The sequence below is a fragment of the Notothenia rossii genome, assembly GCF_949606895.1.
Source record: "Notothenia rossii genome assembly, chromosome: 2".
Classification (NCBI taxonomy): domain Eukaryota; kingdom Metazoa; phylum Chordata; class Actinopteri; order Perciformes; family Nototheniidae; genus Notothenia; species Notothenia rossii.
The window spans coordinates 53,150,872-53,165,116 of NC_136904.1; the positions used below are offsets into that span (position 1 = coordinate 53,150,872).

General features: G+C 39.6%; 1 protein-coding gene across 2 annotated transcripts; it reads left to right on the plus strand.

Moving 5' to 3' along the window:
- Positions 1–7,885: 7,885 nt before the first annotated feature.
- Positions 7,886–13,038, plus strand: LOC307030763 (uncharacterized protein). Of its 2 annotated transcripts, none has more exons than XM_079667406.1 (5): positions 7,886–7,908; positions 10,490–10,803; positions 11,007–11,376; positions 11,513–11,588; positions 11,677–13,038. In XM_079667406.1, exons 2-5 carry the CDS (start codon positions 10,502–10,504, stop codon positions 12,066–12,068), a joined length of 1,140 nt encoding a protein of 379 aa, XP_079523532.1. In that variant the 5' UTR covers positions 7,886–7,908; positions 10,490–10,501; the 3' UTR covers positions 12,069–13,038. The 2 variants fall into 2 exon arrangements, with proteins under 2 accessions (XP_079523532.1, XP_079523531.1); XM_079667405.1 differs by lacking the exon at positions 7,886–7,908 and adding an exon at positions 8,536–9,182.
- The last annotated feature ends 1,207 nt before the right edge of the window (positions 13,039–14,245 follow it).

The window sequence follows — 14,245 nt, forward strand, 5'->3', positions numbered from 1 at the left end:
TCATTGTGCTTATTGCTGTGGATAGGTGTTAACTATTGTTGTTGTATTGTATCATATCAAAAGTTGTTTTCATCCAAGGCACCACCGCCAGGTGAATGTTGGAAGCTTGGAGCTGTAAAGAGGTGCTAAGTAAAACAACCTTTTGAATCCATTGCATGTGATTGATGTAGTTATAAAAAGAATATCATAAGCTGTCATTACAGTCTAAATATCTAACAGCAAAAGGAGGAGAGGAGATGAGGAGAACAGAGGAGAGGAGACAGCAAAAGGAGGAGAGTATGAGGAGAGGAGAACAGGAGAGGAGAGGATACAGCAAAATGAGGATAGTCTGAGGAGAAGATGAGGAGAGGAGAAAAGAGGAAACAGGGAAAGCAGAGTAAAGAGCAGAGTTGAAAGAGAAGTTGAAAGCAGAGCAAACAGTAGCAGGAGAAGTAGAGCAAATGTCAAATTAACTTTGAAAAGTATCAGCAAGAAGATCAGAGTTGCATAATGTTATTTTGTTTTATTCGTTACTGTTATATTAATGTTGTATGTTCATTTTTGTACATAGGATAATAAAGATGATCTTAACCTTGAACTCGATTCATGACCGCATTTCATTATTAAAACCTTAATATCAAATTACAGACTGGATTCAAATTAGAATCTCCAAATGTGTTGATGTAATGTTTGTGATAAACTGAAGGATAAAGTGTTCCTTTATGTGTTGAGAAAATTCCCCTCCCTCTTAAGCCAAGTAAGGTGTTTAAAAAGCCTCTTGGATCAGCTGGAAAATACATCATCACAAAGCTGAAAACAGCTGTTTCACTTTACTTTTGAAAGATACGACAGAGACAAAGCGACACATATATGATGATATTATAGAATATGGTGCATTGCTGCAGATTAAACTACCCAACGGGATATAAAAGAGGTAAACACATCTACAGCAGTAACATGCAACATACATTTTATTGCACCAGGAGCTATCTTGGGACTTTTACTGCAACAACGTTGACTTGCCTGTGAATACAAAATAAACCATAGTGTTGCTGATCTACAGTGTTGTCATTCTTCTTTCAACAGCAAGACCGCTAACAAGTATTTACATATTTAATATAGTTTAGTTTCTCGCCATCCCAAACGTAAACATTCAGCCACGTGACTGCGCTTCCGAGCCGCTCCGATTACAACCGAGCCGCTCCGATTACAACGAGAGTTAGAACGAGAACGTGACGTCATATTTACATTAGACGGATCCTTTCTAGCCATAACCCGGCAAAATGTAGGGGTAACTGCCGGTGACGTACAAGGACCGTAGACCGTCTCATTTCGCAGTCCGAGGCTGGGTCCTCAGGAGGCTGGGTCCTCAGGAGGATGCGGCCGCTGAATTGGGACACAGCTTATAATATAGCCAGTGGCGACTGGTCATGGTCACAGTGTCAGCAGAAAGTATTACAAATAATGATTACAACAAAAATGCTAAAATAAATATAAAATATATTTTAAGTTCATGTTTAATCATCTGTTTTGTCTGTACATTGCTGTTTTAGTCTTTTCTTCTAAGTTCTTCTAATTAGTGTCTACAATGTGTGCCTATTGAGCTGTTAAGAGCCATGTGGGACACAAGCCGATCATGCCCCTCCCTCTCACTGTCTAAGTGAACGGTGATTGTAAAAACTACACTGCGCATGCTCAGAGTATTGTCCTATTTAATATGTGTGGCAAAACAATAATGACCATAGGGGCACTGAGCTGCCATCCCCACCATACAGTACGTCATCTCACATAATTCAGAGCTGATTGGCTGTAAGTACGTGTGCCGCGAAAAGTGTGGTGTGTGAAGAGGAGACGAGAGACGCGTCCTAAAACCCGTAAGTAAGCTGCGCATGGGTTCCCTCCACAAAAAAGCAATAAGATTTCTCCATAGGATTTTAGAAAATAGCTCAAAATAAGATCTGTGGGAAAACGTACCTGTTAGATAAATGCACGTTTTGTTCAGCCTGATAATATCCACATGTCTACCCTACTTTTATAATTTTCTAATCATAAATCTATCGATTAGAGTTATGATAGACTTTTGAAACTACAAGAAGATAAGGAGGACTTTTACAAAAAAGTAATAGAGTTTTTTGTCCAGAAGGATATGCAAATGGACTTCATCTTCAAGTCAAAGTAAGACCGCATTTTTATTGAAAAAAAAAACATCTCGGCCGTCTGCAGGGTCCAGTGTATGTTGTCACGTGAAGTGATATGGAAGAGAAGTGGGTTTATTTCCGGTATGAAGTATTTGGAAGCTATGGTGTTGTTGAGTGTGGTGAGTGCAGTCTGCTGGTGGGTGGTCAGAATGTTGGAAAAGTTTATGATGGGGATGTAAATGGTGGCGTTTGGAAAGCAGAAAGTACTCTGTTTCCACATGGCGTGCAGTTGTTTAATCGAAGATGAGAGTGCAGTATCTGAGAGTCCATTATTGAGTCTTACTGATATTATAACTTGTGAGGTGTTGTGACATGGAGGAAGTTTATTGAGAATCGAGGTTATGTGATGGAATTTAGCACCCGGAAAGCTATCTATCTGAAGGTGAGGGTCTGTAAAGGGGGGGATGCGGGAGAGATTGGAGTCCCCGACAATAAGGGTCCTCTTCAGCAACTCCAACGACCATAACTGTAATTTCTTAAAAGTTCTGGGATGTGTGTACGGTTCCGGGCGTGTGGGGGAGCCAGGTGCCGCTGCAAAGACCCCTGTGGAATGGGAGGTGGTTGTCTCAGATATTAGGCTTGAAGTCAAACTGACTCTCAGTGGGCCTTTCATCATCACTGATGTTATGTTTACATCCACCTCAGGGCTCAGTATGCTTTCCAGGGGCTCCACAGCAAACAGCTCTGGCTCCCTCTGCTGGTTGTTGTCTAGAACTGGAGGTGAAAAAGAGGAGATAGTGTTACTGCAGGGGAGAGCAACATTCCTGTGTATCTGTATGGAGGGTGGAGAGGGAGGTGAAGAAATGGAAATGAGATGGGAAGGGGAGGTAGGTGTCTGTATTAAGGGGGTATCTACTGTCTTTGTCTTTGTCTTTATTAGGATCCCCATTAGCACTAGCATGAGCATTGGCTATTCTTCCTGGGGTCCTCACACACTCAAAACATACATACAAATATATACAACAAAATTAAAACAAAACAAAACAGCTCATAATTGCATGCAATTTACAGTGAAATGAAGTGAAAACTGAAATGGTCATCCAATTATCGCCATCCTAAGGCCAAACAAAAGTAAATACAAATAAGTTTACATCATAATATATGCATACATAGCCACAGGCACAGTTCAAATTTACTTTATAATACTTAAATAATTGTTTAGCAACCTTTTGAAATGTACTTGAGAATGTTCCTGAATGATGTGAACCGGTAAAGAGTTCCAGCTGATCTTGGCTCTGCACATGACTGTTTTCTTTCCCATATTTGATTTAGATTTGGGTGATACAAACCTTCCTTCAATTGTATGTCGTGTTTGATAGTTATGTTGTGCATATTGCGCTATAAACCTTTGTGATAATATATCTGGTGAGTGAGTCACTGTAATATTTCTGACAAAATGTAATAAAATATAAGTTGACCTCTGTCTGACAGTTAACCATTTCAATGTCTCCAGCATTTCAGTGACTCTGGTTCTGTAGGAGCACTGCAGTGCACATCGTGCTGCCTTTTTTTGTGCTACTTGTAGTTTGTTTAAATCTTTTTCAGCAGCACTAGACCATATAACCAAACAATAATCAAGCTGCGACAGAACCAAAGCATCCAAAACGTGTCTACTGACATCCATAGGCAAATATTTTACAATTATTTTTGCAACTGACACACCCCTTCCCATTTTACATACAACATTATCTATTTGTTTAGACCAAGATAATTTATGATCCAAGGTTATGCCTGGCAATTTTGTCTCCTTGACCTGTTCAATTTCAATATGGTTTAAATGTAGTTGCAATTTTGTTTCACCTGTTAACTGATGATTTGATCCTATTAATAACGATTTTGTTTTTCCCGCATTAAGTACCAACTTATTATTTATGACCCACTCCGATATCAGTAGTAGATCTTTATTCATAACATTTGTCAACTCTCTTGTAGTTGATGCTGCATAATATATTGTTCAGTCATCTGCATACATTACAATTTTTGCTTTTTCTAACACTAATGGTAGGTCATTTGTAAAAATAGAAAATAAAAGTGGTCCCAAACAACTACCCTGAGGTACTCCACAAGTGACTGTTTTCATCTTTGAGAGACTTCCATTAAAAAGAACAGTTTAACTTCGATTTGTCAGGTAATTTTCTAACCACCTCAGCGTTTCAAAATTAAAACCATATTGTTCCAGCTTGTGTAACAACAAAGAATGGTCAATGACATCAAAACCAGAACTAAAATCAAGTAGTACTGCACCCACTAACTTCCTATTATCTAGTTCGCCCTTCCAGTCATCTGTCATTTGTGTTAAAGCGGTGCATGTGGAATGGCCAGGTCTGTAAGCATGTTGATACACAGTATTACGTTTGTTACCTTCAAAGTATTTTTGTATTTGATTGAAAATTATTCTCTACATTATCTTTGCTAATGCTGGTAATAAACTTATTGGACGGCTATTTGCACCAGAAAATTGTCCAGCTGGATTTTTTGCAATACTTTTTGCTATTTTCCATGCCTGTGGACAAATACATTTATCAATACTCAGATTTATAAGACAGATAGGCTCTGCAACAAAATTAGCAAAATATCTAAGAAATGTACCAACTAAATTATCCACTCCTGGTGGTTTATCATTACATTTACCTAGTAGACATTCAACATCTGTAATTGTCACTTTTTTCTATTTTAAATGTACACTTCTTATTTTTCATAATTAAATCCTTTATTAGAAATGTGGAGTTACTATTTATAGTTTGATTCATATTTCTCTTCAAATTTTTTACTTTGTCAAGAAAATAATCATTCAGATGATTAGCAATTTGTACTGGTTTTGTCAAAAATGTCCCATCCACCTCAAAATATGTTGAGGTGGATTTCGGCTTACGGCCCATGCCATTCAATAAACTCCACAGTTTTTTCTTGTCATCCTTTATCTCTTTAATTTTATTTCCATAATACAACTGTTTTTTCTTTTTATTTAATGCTGTAACATAATTCCTTAACCTTCTATACATTTGCCCATCTGACTCATAACTTGATGAGAAAGCTACATTTTTTGCATCATCTCTTTGTTTCATTAGATCCCTTAGTTCCTCATCTAACCAGGGTGCTCTAAAGTTCCTTACAGTCTGTTTTCTAAGTGGAGCATGTTTATCAATCACCTGCATAAATAACAAATTAAAGACATCAAGAGCATCATCCGGATCGACTTTCTCAAAAACATGTTTCCAACATATCTTTTGAACATCCTGTATAAATGACTCTTCACTAAAATATCTCATTGATTTCCTCACAATTACTTTTGGTCCAGCTTTTTGCACCTTTGTCTTTCTCACGATAATTCTTAAATTATGACCGGAACACCATACTGGAATTGATATTGCCTGAGAACATACATGACTAAAATTAGTAAATATATGATCAATACAAGTTGCACTTTTTGACCCATCTTTCTTTATGCATATCCTAGTAGGTTTAGTCACCATTTGTACCAAGTTACATGTATTAATTATTGTCTGCAGATTGTTTTTAAGGGCACAGTGCAACATATTCCAGTCAATATTTAAATCTCCGATAAAATAAATCTCTCTGTCAAGATCACAAACTTTGTCTAACATTTCACATAATTTGTCTAAATAAATTAAGTTTGCATTTGGAGGTCTGTAACAACATCCTACCAACAAAGATTTCAAGTGAGATAAATAAATTTGCAACCAAAGTACTTCAATATCAGCAGACATCAAATCATCTCACTTTAGCTGGCATTTGCTTTTGAATGTATACTGCCACCCCACCTCCATATGCATTCCTGTCCTTTCTAAATATTCTATATCCATCAATATCCACAGCAGCGTCATTAAATGTGTCATGAGTTTCAGACATTGCTAACAAATGAATACCACATGATAATATTTCTTCTATCTCAGACACTTTATTTCTTAGACTACATATATTTATATGAGCCAATTTAAACCCTTTACTTGGTAACTTATTCAACATTAAGATGGAAATTTAAATGTTATCTCTTTTTCACTTCCTATCAAAATGAGAGCTGAACTAAAACATACATGTAACACAATTTCAACCACACACACCATCACATACATAACCCAACATTTATCTGCACATAGTTTGCAATAAATGTGCATACACACTCGCTCAATTAGACGAGCCTCCCGGTAGCTCCCAAACATTTTTTAAATAATAGTATGAAATAGATTCATGGTAATGGCTCACAATACTAGATCTAATCAATACATCAAAATTACATTTTAGGAGGAATGAACAACATTAGAGACAAGTTGAAATTTGTCTCTATTCAAAATCTAATAAACATACATTCATACTCGCAGATGATGAAGTAAATAACTTCAAATTAATGAGTAGATAACTCATAGACCAGTGAATATTGGCCTACAAGAAAATAAAACAATTGTGGAAATCACCAAAACTGCAACAATTTCCATTTCCATAATACAATTAATTTCTTCTCCTATATGTATAATCATACCATCTATCAGGTCATGTCAATCAGTCATTTCCCACCTTCATTTCTGGTTTGAACTGAAACCGGGCTTATCACTGTTTTATAGAAATGCTCTGCTTCACTACAGTCCCGACAAAGTTTGGTTTGTCCATTGAAGGTTACGATGAGCGTTGCGGGGAACAATAGTCCATGCCTCACCTCAGCCTTGCGCAGCTTCATCCTGAAGTCATTGAATAGGGCTCTCTTCCTGGCAATATCCGGAGTAATATCAGGAAATATCTTCACTCGCATGTCACGGAAAATAATCTCTCCCTTGCTTCTTGCCAGCTTCAAGATAGCTTCCTTAGCTTGATATCTCTGCATAGTGACAATCATAGGTCTGGGTCTCAAATCAGTCCCCTGCCCAATCCTGTATGCAATCTCGACTGCCGTGAGAGCTCACTTCCGAACACCTCCTTTAAAAAGTTTGTCACAAAGGCAATGGGATCGCTCTTCTCAATGTCCGTTTTCAGTCCAATCACACGTAGATTAAACTTTCTGCTTTGAATCTCCATCCTCTCTATTTTGTCTTTGAACTCTTTGTTTTCCTTCATTAGATTGCCATTTGCAGTTTTGAGTATAGCAACCCTACAATCCATGTCAGTTATCCCCTCCTCCATATCACCGAGCTTCTGACAACATGAGTCAAGTTCTCCCTTTAAAGTATCAAGCTGCGGCTGGAATTTCTCGAAAGCAGCCCCTATCTCCTCTCTTATTATGGAGCGTATTAGTACCGACAGCTCCGAGTGGTTCACCTGCGAGGCCCTGCTCTCTATGGCGTTCTCCTCTGCTGCTTGTGTGTCACTCACTCCCGAAAGACCGCTGCTCTCATTCAATGGAACTTTAGCCTTTTTATTTGATTTCTTCGGTGGCATTACATTCCCCACATCATATTTCGCTATAAACTTTGAGTGATCAACTTGCTCATCTGATCATAACCTGATTTCTCAAAAAAAATTATACGGGAGCTCCACGCTCTCAGACTTCACACACAACTCCCGCGCACGCGCATTGTGGGGAGGGTGGCACGGAGGGAGGAAGGAGAGACTGAGGGGCAGGTCAAGAACCCAGTCCCATCGGCTCCCAGACGGTCGAGTACGGTCCGAGGGAGCGGATGGACCTCAACCTGCACTCGGCTTCTGAGAGTGCGCTGAGGCAGGGGCAGCGTGTTCCAGTTCCTGCCAATATCCAGCAACTTCGCACAGCCATTAGGGTTAGGTAAGAAATAAAGGTCACCTGTCACCATCTAGTGGTGACAGGGGAGAGGCACGGGCACATGTTTCTTATCTGGTTTGATAAATAGGATAAAACCAATGCTGTTATTTTTATAATAGAAAAGGGGTTTAAATTAATCCTAGGGGGTAGGAGAGTTTAAGGTTAGGTTTTGGGGAGGAAAAAAGGTTAGGATTAGGTAAGGGGCTGGGGAGTGGTTATGGTTAGGGTAAGGAAAAGGGATGGGTTAAGTTTGACAGTATAGGGTTAGGTGAGAGGGGAAGGAAAGGTTAGAGCCAAACTATTTGGCTACTCCTAGGTAGTTGGGGGGGGGAGGGGGGGGGGGGCAGTCAGGGTCACCATTAGCTAGAATGGCAGCCGCCGAAGGAAGGGGAGTAGGTCCACCAATAGGTAGGGGGCAAGGCTGGGGTAACCTGGGGAATTGTGCTGTGGGAGATTTAATTGTGAGAGCCCAAAACAATCAGGGGAATACAGGGATTCTGGAGTTTAAGTGGAAGGGGAGGAGTAGGTGGAGGCAGAAGTGTGGCTAAGAGCTAGGCTTGTTACCAACAGAGCCAACAGAGGAGGGGCTAAACTAAGCTCAACCCTTCGGGCCGAAGCCCGGGAGACTTTTGCACCTCTCCGTTGCAAGTTGCAACGGAGAGGGGAATTGAAACCCCCCCTTCTCTGTCAAAAAAACTCATTCATCTTTTCCAGACTACTGTCTGCACGAAATCAGAAACCCATTTTTTGAGAGGACTCAGAAAAAAAACGGCTGTGTATCTTCATTCGCAGAGCTCGAGTCTACGGGAGCGCAATGTCCACAGTCACTGTAGACAGTTACGCCTTCTGATTCGACAAAAGTCTACAGTCATTTCCATCCGATTGGAAGTCCACGGTCGTACTGTCCAATGGAGCTTGGAGGCGGGACTCCGACTGTAGACTTTTGGCAAATCAGAAGGCTTAACTGTCTACAGTCACTGTACTCGCATGTGATTGGAAGTCTACAGTCGTACTGTCCAATGGAGTGTTTGGAGTGGGCGGGCTGTCCGCTATGCAAATCTCCATCGAGAGAAACAGCGGTATTACTGTACAATACAGTTTTAACAATTAGCATGAGAATAGAGAATAGATCCTTCCTGTGCACTGTGTCTATTATTCATATCGTCGATTGTTGTGTTTTTCGCTGCTGTGCTGTCAACAACTGAGTTTTTAGCACACCACTTCGTTTCTTCTCGTTTGCTGCGAATATCGCTAGCGAAGAAGACTTGGGTCGAAAGGTACAGTAGGCTGCGTTTTCTTGTCTTTTTCTTTTTGAAAACGTATTGAAAGTATACTTTACACCACCACATACTTCGGAAACATTTCTGTTATTTTGTGTTTTTCATTACTGTGTATACCTTGGCAATGACCCGACGGGCCACGGCCGTGTTACTGCTAACGGCCGCTAGTTTAGGGAAAGCGTATTTTATTCAAATATCTATCAAACTCTAGTTTTATATGCTATAACATTACCCACTACAATTCAAGGCACACTTTGTCATTATCCGTGTTATCTTGTGTACAGTATATCATGTCATTACTGTTAAAATTGACAGGCACTGCTGCGCCCTGTCACCGTGGACGCCAGTTAAAGGTTAGCGTCGCTCAATGAAACCTCCATTAACTCTAGTTTTAAAAGCTATAACGTTGCCCACTACAATTTAAGGCAAACTTTCTGTCATGATCAGTGATACAGTATCTTGTGTACAGTATGTCATGTCATTACTTTTAAAAGTGAAAGGCTTCGTGTCGCGTCACCGCGGACGCTAGTTAAAGGTTAGCATCGCTCAATGAAACGTACTAGTTGTATAATATTACGCTTTAACGTATATAACCCACTACATTTTAAGGCTCACTTTCTGTCATTATCTATCTATTCGCGGGTTAACCAGCCCATTGCTGCTTGTGTTTACCGTTACATTACTGTAGAAATTGACAGTACAGTCGTTATCGTTTGTCAACGCTAGTTGTAGTTGAAAATTTGACGCTGCCATTTTGAACAGTGTCCGGTTACTGTTTGTGATAGTACATTTGTAGCTTCTGTCATTGACATCTTTATTGATGTATTCTTACGCTATTCATTCATTCATTTATTCATTGATCATTTTAATGATAAGGTCCGTCGACCTTCTATTTTGCATTCAAAAACAGACTATTACTCATGTATAAATACATACACTACACGTTGATATACTTTACATAAGAATATAAAGTATAAACGTGTAGTATAAACATACCAACAGTACAAATGATGTATTATTTGTGACATATGTCTTCTCTACTGTTGATATATTTATACTACACGTTTATACTATTATAGCCTATATTATTTGCTGTTTCTTTTTATTCAAATGTAATTGTGTCAATACTTTATTCCACCGTTTTAATGCCTGAACACAGTGCTAACATAAGAATGTCCCAATTTGGGATATTAATAAAGTATCTATCTATCTGGTATAACCAATGTTAGGGTATCAATTACCTCTTGTAAACTAACATGTTTTGGTATACAAGTTCTGTATGTTGTTTTTGTCTCGCGTTACAGTGAGAACCAGAGATGGCGACACCACTTCTCCGCATCCTCAATCCCCAAGCTCCAGGTGATCGACAGCAGGCTGTTGCGGTGCCATCGAAAGAGGCCCGTTGCTATAGGGATAAGGGAAAGGCTTTTCCCACACCTCCGGTGGAGCTGCTCAGTGAGGCCACTGCCATGGCCAAAGCAGAGAAGCTCCTTCGAGCCAAAGGGACCCATAAGCCCTCACGCCAGCAGTGCCTGGGAATGCTGGTCTTGCCATTTGGCAAGTATTTGAACGCACCGTTTCACTGGCTAGTGGCAAATGACGTGGGCTACATAAAGTTGTAAGTATATTATATTTAATGCAATTGTTTGCTAAGCGTTTGAATACCATTTTGTTGTTACGATTATAATGAATATATATGTATTGTGTTAAACCATGGCTATTATAAAAGTTTAGTACTCATCTTTACAAAGTTCCTTTTCTCCTCATCACAATTGCAGTGCTATTATGATGATGACACTAAATGGATGTTTATTATTGCAGTCTGCTTGATAAGCACAAAGCAGAAGTGGAAGACCCACACCGGAAGGGAGATGTGGGGAACCGGTGGGTAAAAGACTTCCTCACAGATTATGCAGAAAGCTTCCCACAAGTCTCCTGTCTCCTCGAGGCCAATGTGGACAGGTGCATCTATGGCCAAAAGGGATTTGAGAGCAACACCTTTCTGGAGGTGTGGGAAGTTTATGCCCAGTACCAATCCCAAAAGGACAGCCCTGAGAAATTCAGTGATGTCCAGAGGGAAAGGATACAGAAGGCATATAGTTCTGTAAAGAGGTGGTTGAACACCCCAGTGACCCACATTACCAGTGTGCAGTTAAAGAGGTTCCGGAAATACATAATGGACAAGGAACAAGTAAGTGTTTAATTGATTATATAGGAAGAGTTGAAAATCATGGTCACATCATACTGTCATATCGATAACAACTGTTCAAACTCCTGATATTTGAAGCACTCCTCTGCTAAATGCGTTGTTTTATTTTGTTTCTCAGACGAGAATGCAGGACTCATCCTCGTGGTCAGGGGATGATGCTGACCTGGCAGCTGCGAGCCAGGCTGTGGAAGAAGGCAAGTGAGACACAGTTGATATATGAAAGAAAACATGTAAAAAAACAATAATCCTAATTCAAATGTGCTTTGTTTGGTACATTTTTAGATATGCTCAAGAGAAGGCCCAGAGAAACTGCTTATCGACCTGGAGGCACTGCTGTCGGGCCAGAAGCTGCTGCTGCCCGGCCTGCTTCTGCCGCCCGGCCTGCTTCTGCCGCCCGGCCTGCTTCTGCCGCCCGGCCTGCTTCTGCCGCCCGGCCTGCTGTTACTACTGCCGCCCGGCCTGCTGCTGCTGCTGCTGCTGCTGCCGCTGCTGCCGCCGCCGCCGCCCGGCCTGCTGCAAAAAAACATACATCTGGTTATAAAACCTCTGCTGGCCATCCCCGAAAAACAAAGGTCACTCCTGTGCGGCCTGAACATGTTGCTACTGCTGCTGCTGTCCAGCCTGCTCCTGCTGTGCAGCCTGCTCCTGCTGTCCAGCCTGCTTCTGCCCTGTGAAGAGGATGTCTCCATCAAAGGGTCTGGAGAACACAGTGTACAACAGTTACAAACATTTCACAGCTGTTGTTGACGCCTTGGAGCAATGACCTGTTGCTATGTAAATATTGTAAATAGTCATTTAAATGTTTTTCAACTTGCTGTTTTATCATTTTTATTTTTCATGTTGAGTTTTATATTTATTATGTATATATGTACGTCATTAATGTAAATAGTTTTATGTACATTACATTACATGTTACTTGTTAGACGCTTTTATCCAAAGCGACTTACATACTCAATACTGTGGGCAATCCCCACAGGAGCTATTTGGGATGAAGTTTATCTTTCATGTCGACTTTTATATTTGATGTATATTGTAAATAGTTTTCATTCATATGTACGTCATTAATGTAAAAAGTGTAAATACTTTTATGTACATTACATTACATGATACTTGTTAGACGCTTTATCCAAAGCGACATACATACTCAATACTGTGGGGGTGAGGTGTCTTGCCCAGGGACACAACGACATGCTGACGGCAGTGGGTTTTGAACCTGTGCTCCCCTGATCCCAACACCAACGCACTGCGCCACAGCCTCCCTGTACATAATTGTACATCTGATTTGTATCCACTTCAGCTTTTTTACCTGTGTTTATGTTGCCATCCTTTATACTGAATCAATGAAGGTGAATGGTTGCTCAGAAAAAGTCCTAAACAATCCAACTGGGTTCAATAGCTGGATCGTTCCTGTTCTTCTTCTGCAGTGGAGTGAGATCTCGTTGTTGTTGTTGTTGTTGTTGTTGACCTGTATAAAAACAAATGTTAGTTTACAAGAAGTCATTGATAGCCTAACATTTCATTCATTCTAGCTGATGACAAATACATCCTGGGATCTACAAAAGTCAATGTGTTTCAAGCATCTGATTTGTATCCACTTTAGTTTATGCTGTTGCCATCCTTTATACTGAATCAATGAAGGTGAATGGTTGCTCAGAAAAAGTCCTAAACGATCCAACTGGGTTCAATAGCTGGATCATTCCTGTTCTTCTTTTGCAGTGGAGTGACATCTCGTTGTTGACTTGCATAACAACAAATGTTAGTTTACAAGAAGTCATTGATACCCTAACATTTGATTCATACCTGCTGATGACAAATAAATCCTGGGATCTACAAAAGTCAATGTGTTTCATGCATCTGATTTGTATCCACTTGAGCTTTTTCACCTGTGTTTACCTTAGTTTATGCTGTTGCCATCATTTATACTCAATCAATTAAATATTTTGCCAGAAAGGTCAAACTTTAGGAATACAGAGCAGTTCTTACCATGCCATGACCATAGCCGTGGAGGCAGTGCAAACTAGAATATAATATTAGTGACAAAAAACACAGAGCCATCAGTGCAATTGTTACATTCTAATTTATCTGATATTATAGAGAAATGTGTTATATGTAAATACTTTTAAGTACATAATTGTGCTTATAATTGTACATCATTTAACTGTAACACTATGGTGTTTTCAATTAAATGCACTTTATACAATAAAGTGGTCAGTGCTACAGTAACAGCGAGTCGTGAAATATGAATTATTAAATGCAGTAATGGGGATTCATTTGTTTATCTAAATAAACGTTCAGATGACATTGCCCAAAAGCAAACATTTAAGTTGCTTGAGTACGACTCAGAAATATTAAACCACTTTAATCAGACTCTCAAGTCATAAGGAAATCCATAAAGATATCTCACTGAAGAAAAGAGACATTTGAATGAAATAAGCTTTATTTCAATGGAAACAATAAGTACATTAATGAATAAATATCATGAATTATGTGTGTACAAATATACATATAACACAACATAAGTCTGTGCCTTTAGAAAGATAGCAGTGACATGTAAATAAATGTCATTAGGGAGAAGAAAGAATTCTCACATCTGATTGAAAACTACAGTAATGGGAATAAATCACAACAATGATATACTTTAATAATAATACAATTAATAATGACAGAAAACTGCAATGCTATCAATTAAATGCAAGGTGCTCCCTTACTAATACATTTGGTGAAAATAGACCTAAACTGATTGATTGACAACAACATCAAGGTGTTCACATCACACTACAGTATACGACCACACGAGGGAGCCAATATCCTCATTGGCATTCTGTCAATATGTAAAGTGTCCCCTCCCATC

Coding starts and splice junctions, on each gene's coding strand:
- LOC307030763 (XM_079667406.1), top strand. CDS start 10,502: ATGGCGACACCACTTCTCCGCATCCTCAATCCCCAAGCTCCAGGTGAT. Junction 11,377..11,512: donor ACATAATGGACAAGGAACAA/GTAAGTGTTTAA, acceptor TTTGTTTCTCAG/ACGAGAATGCAGGACTCATC. Junction 11,589..11,676: donor GAGCCAGGCTGTGGAAGAAG/GCAAGTGAGACA, acceptor GTACATTTTTAG/ATATGCTCAAGAGAAGGCCC.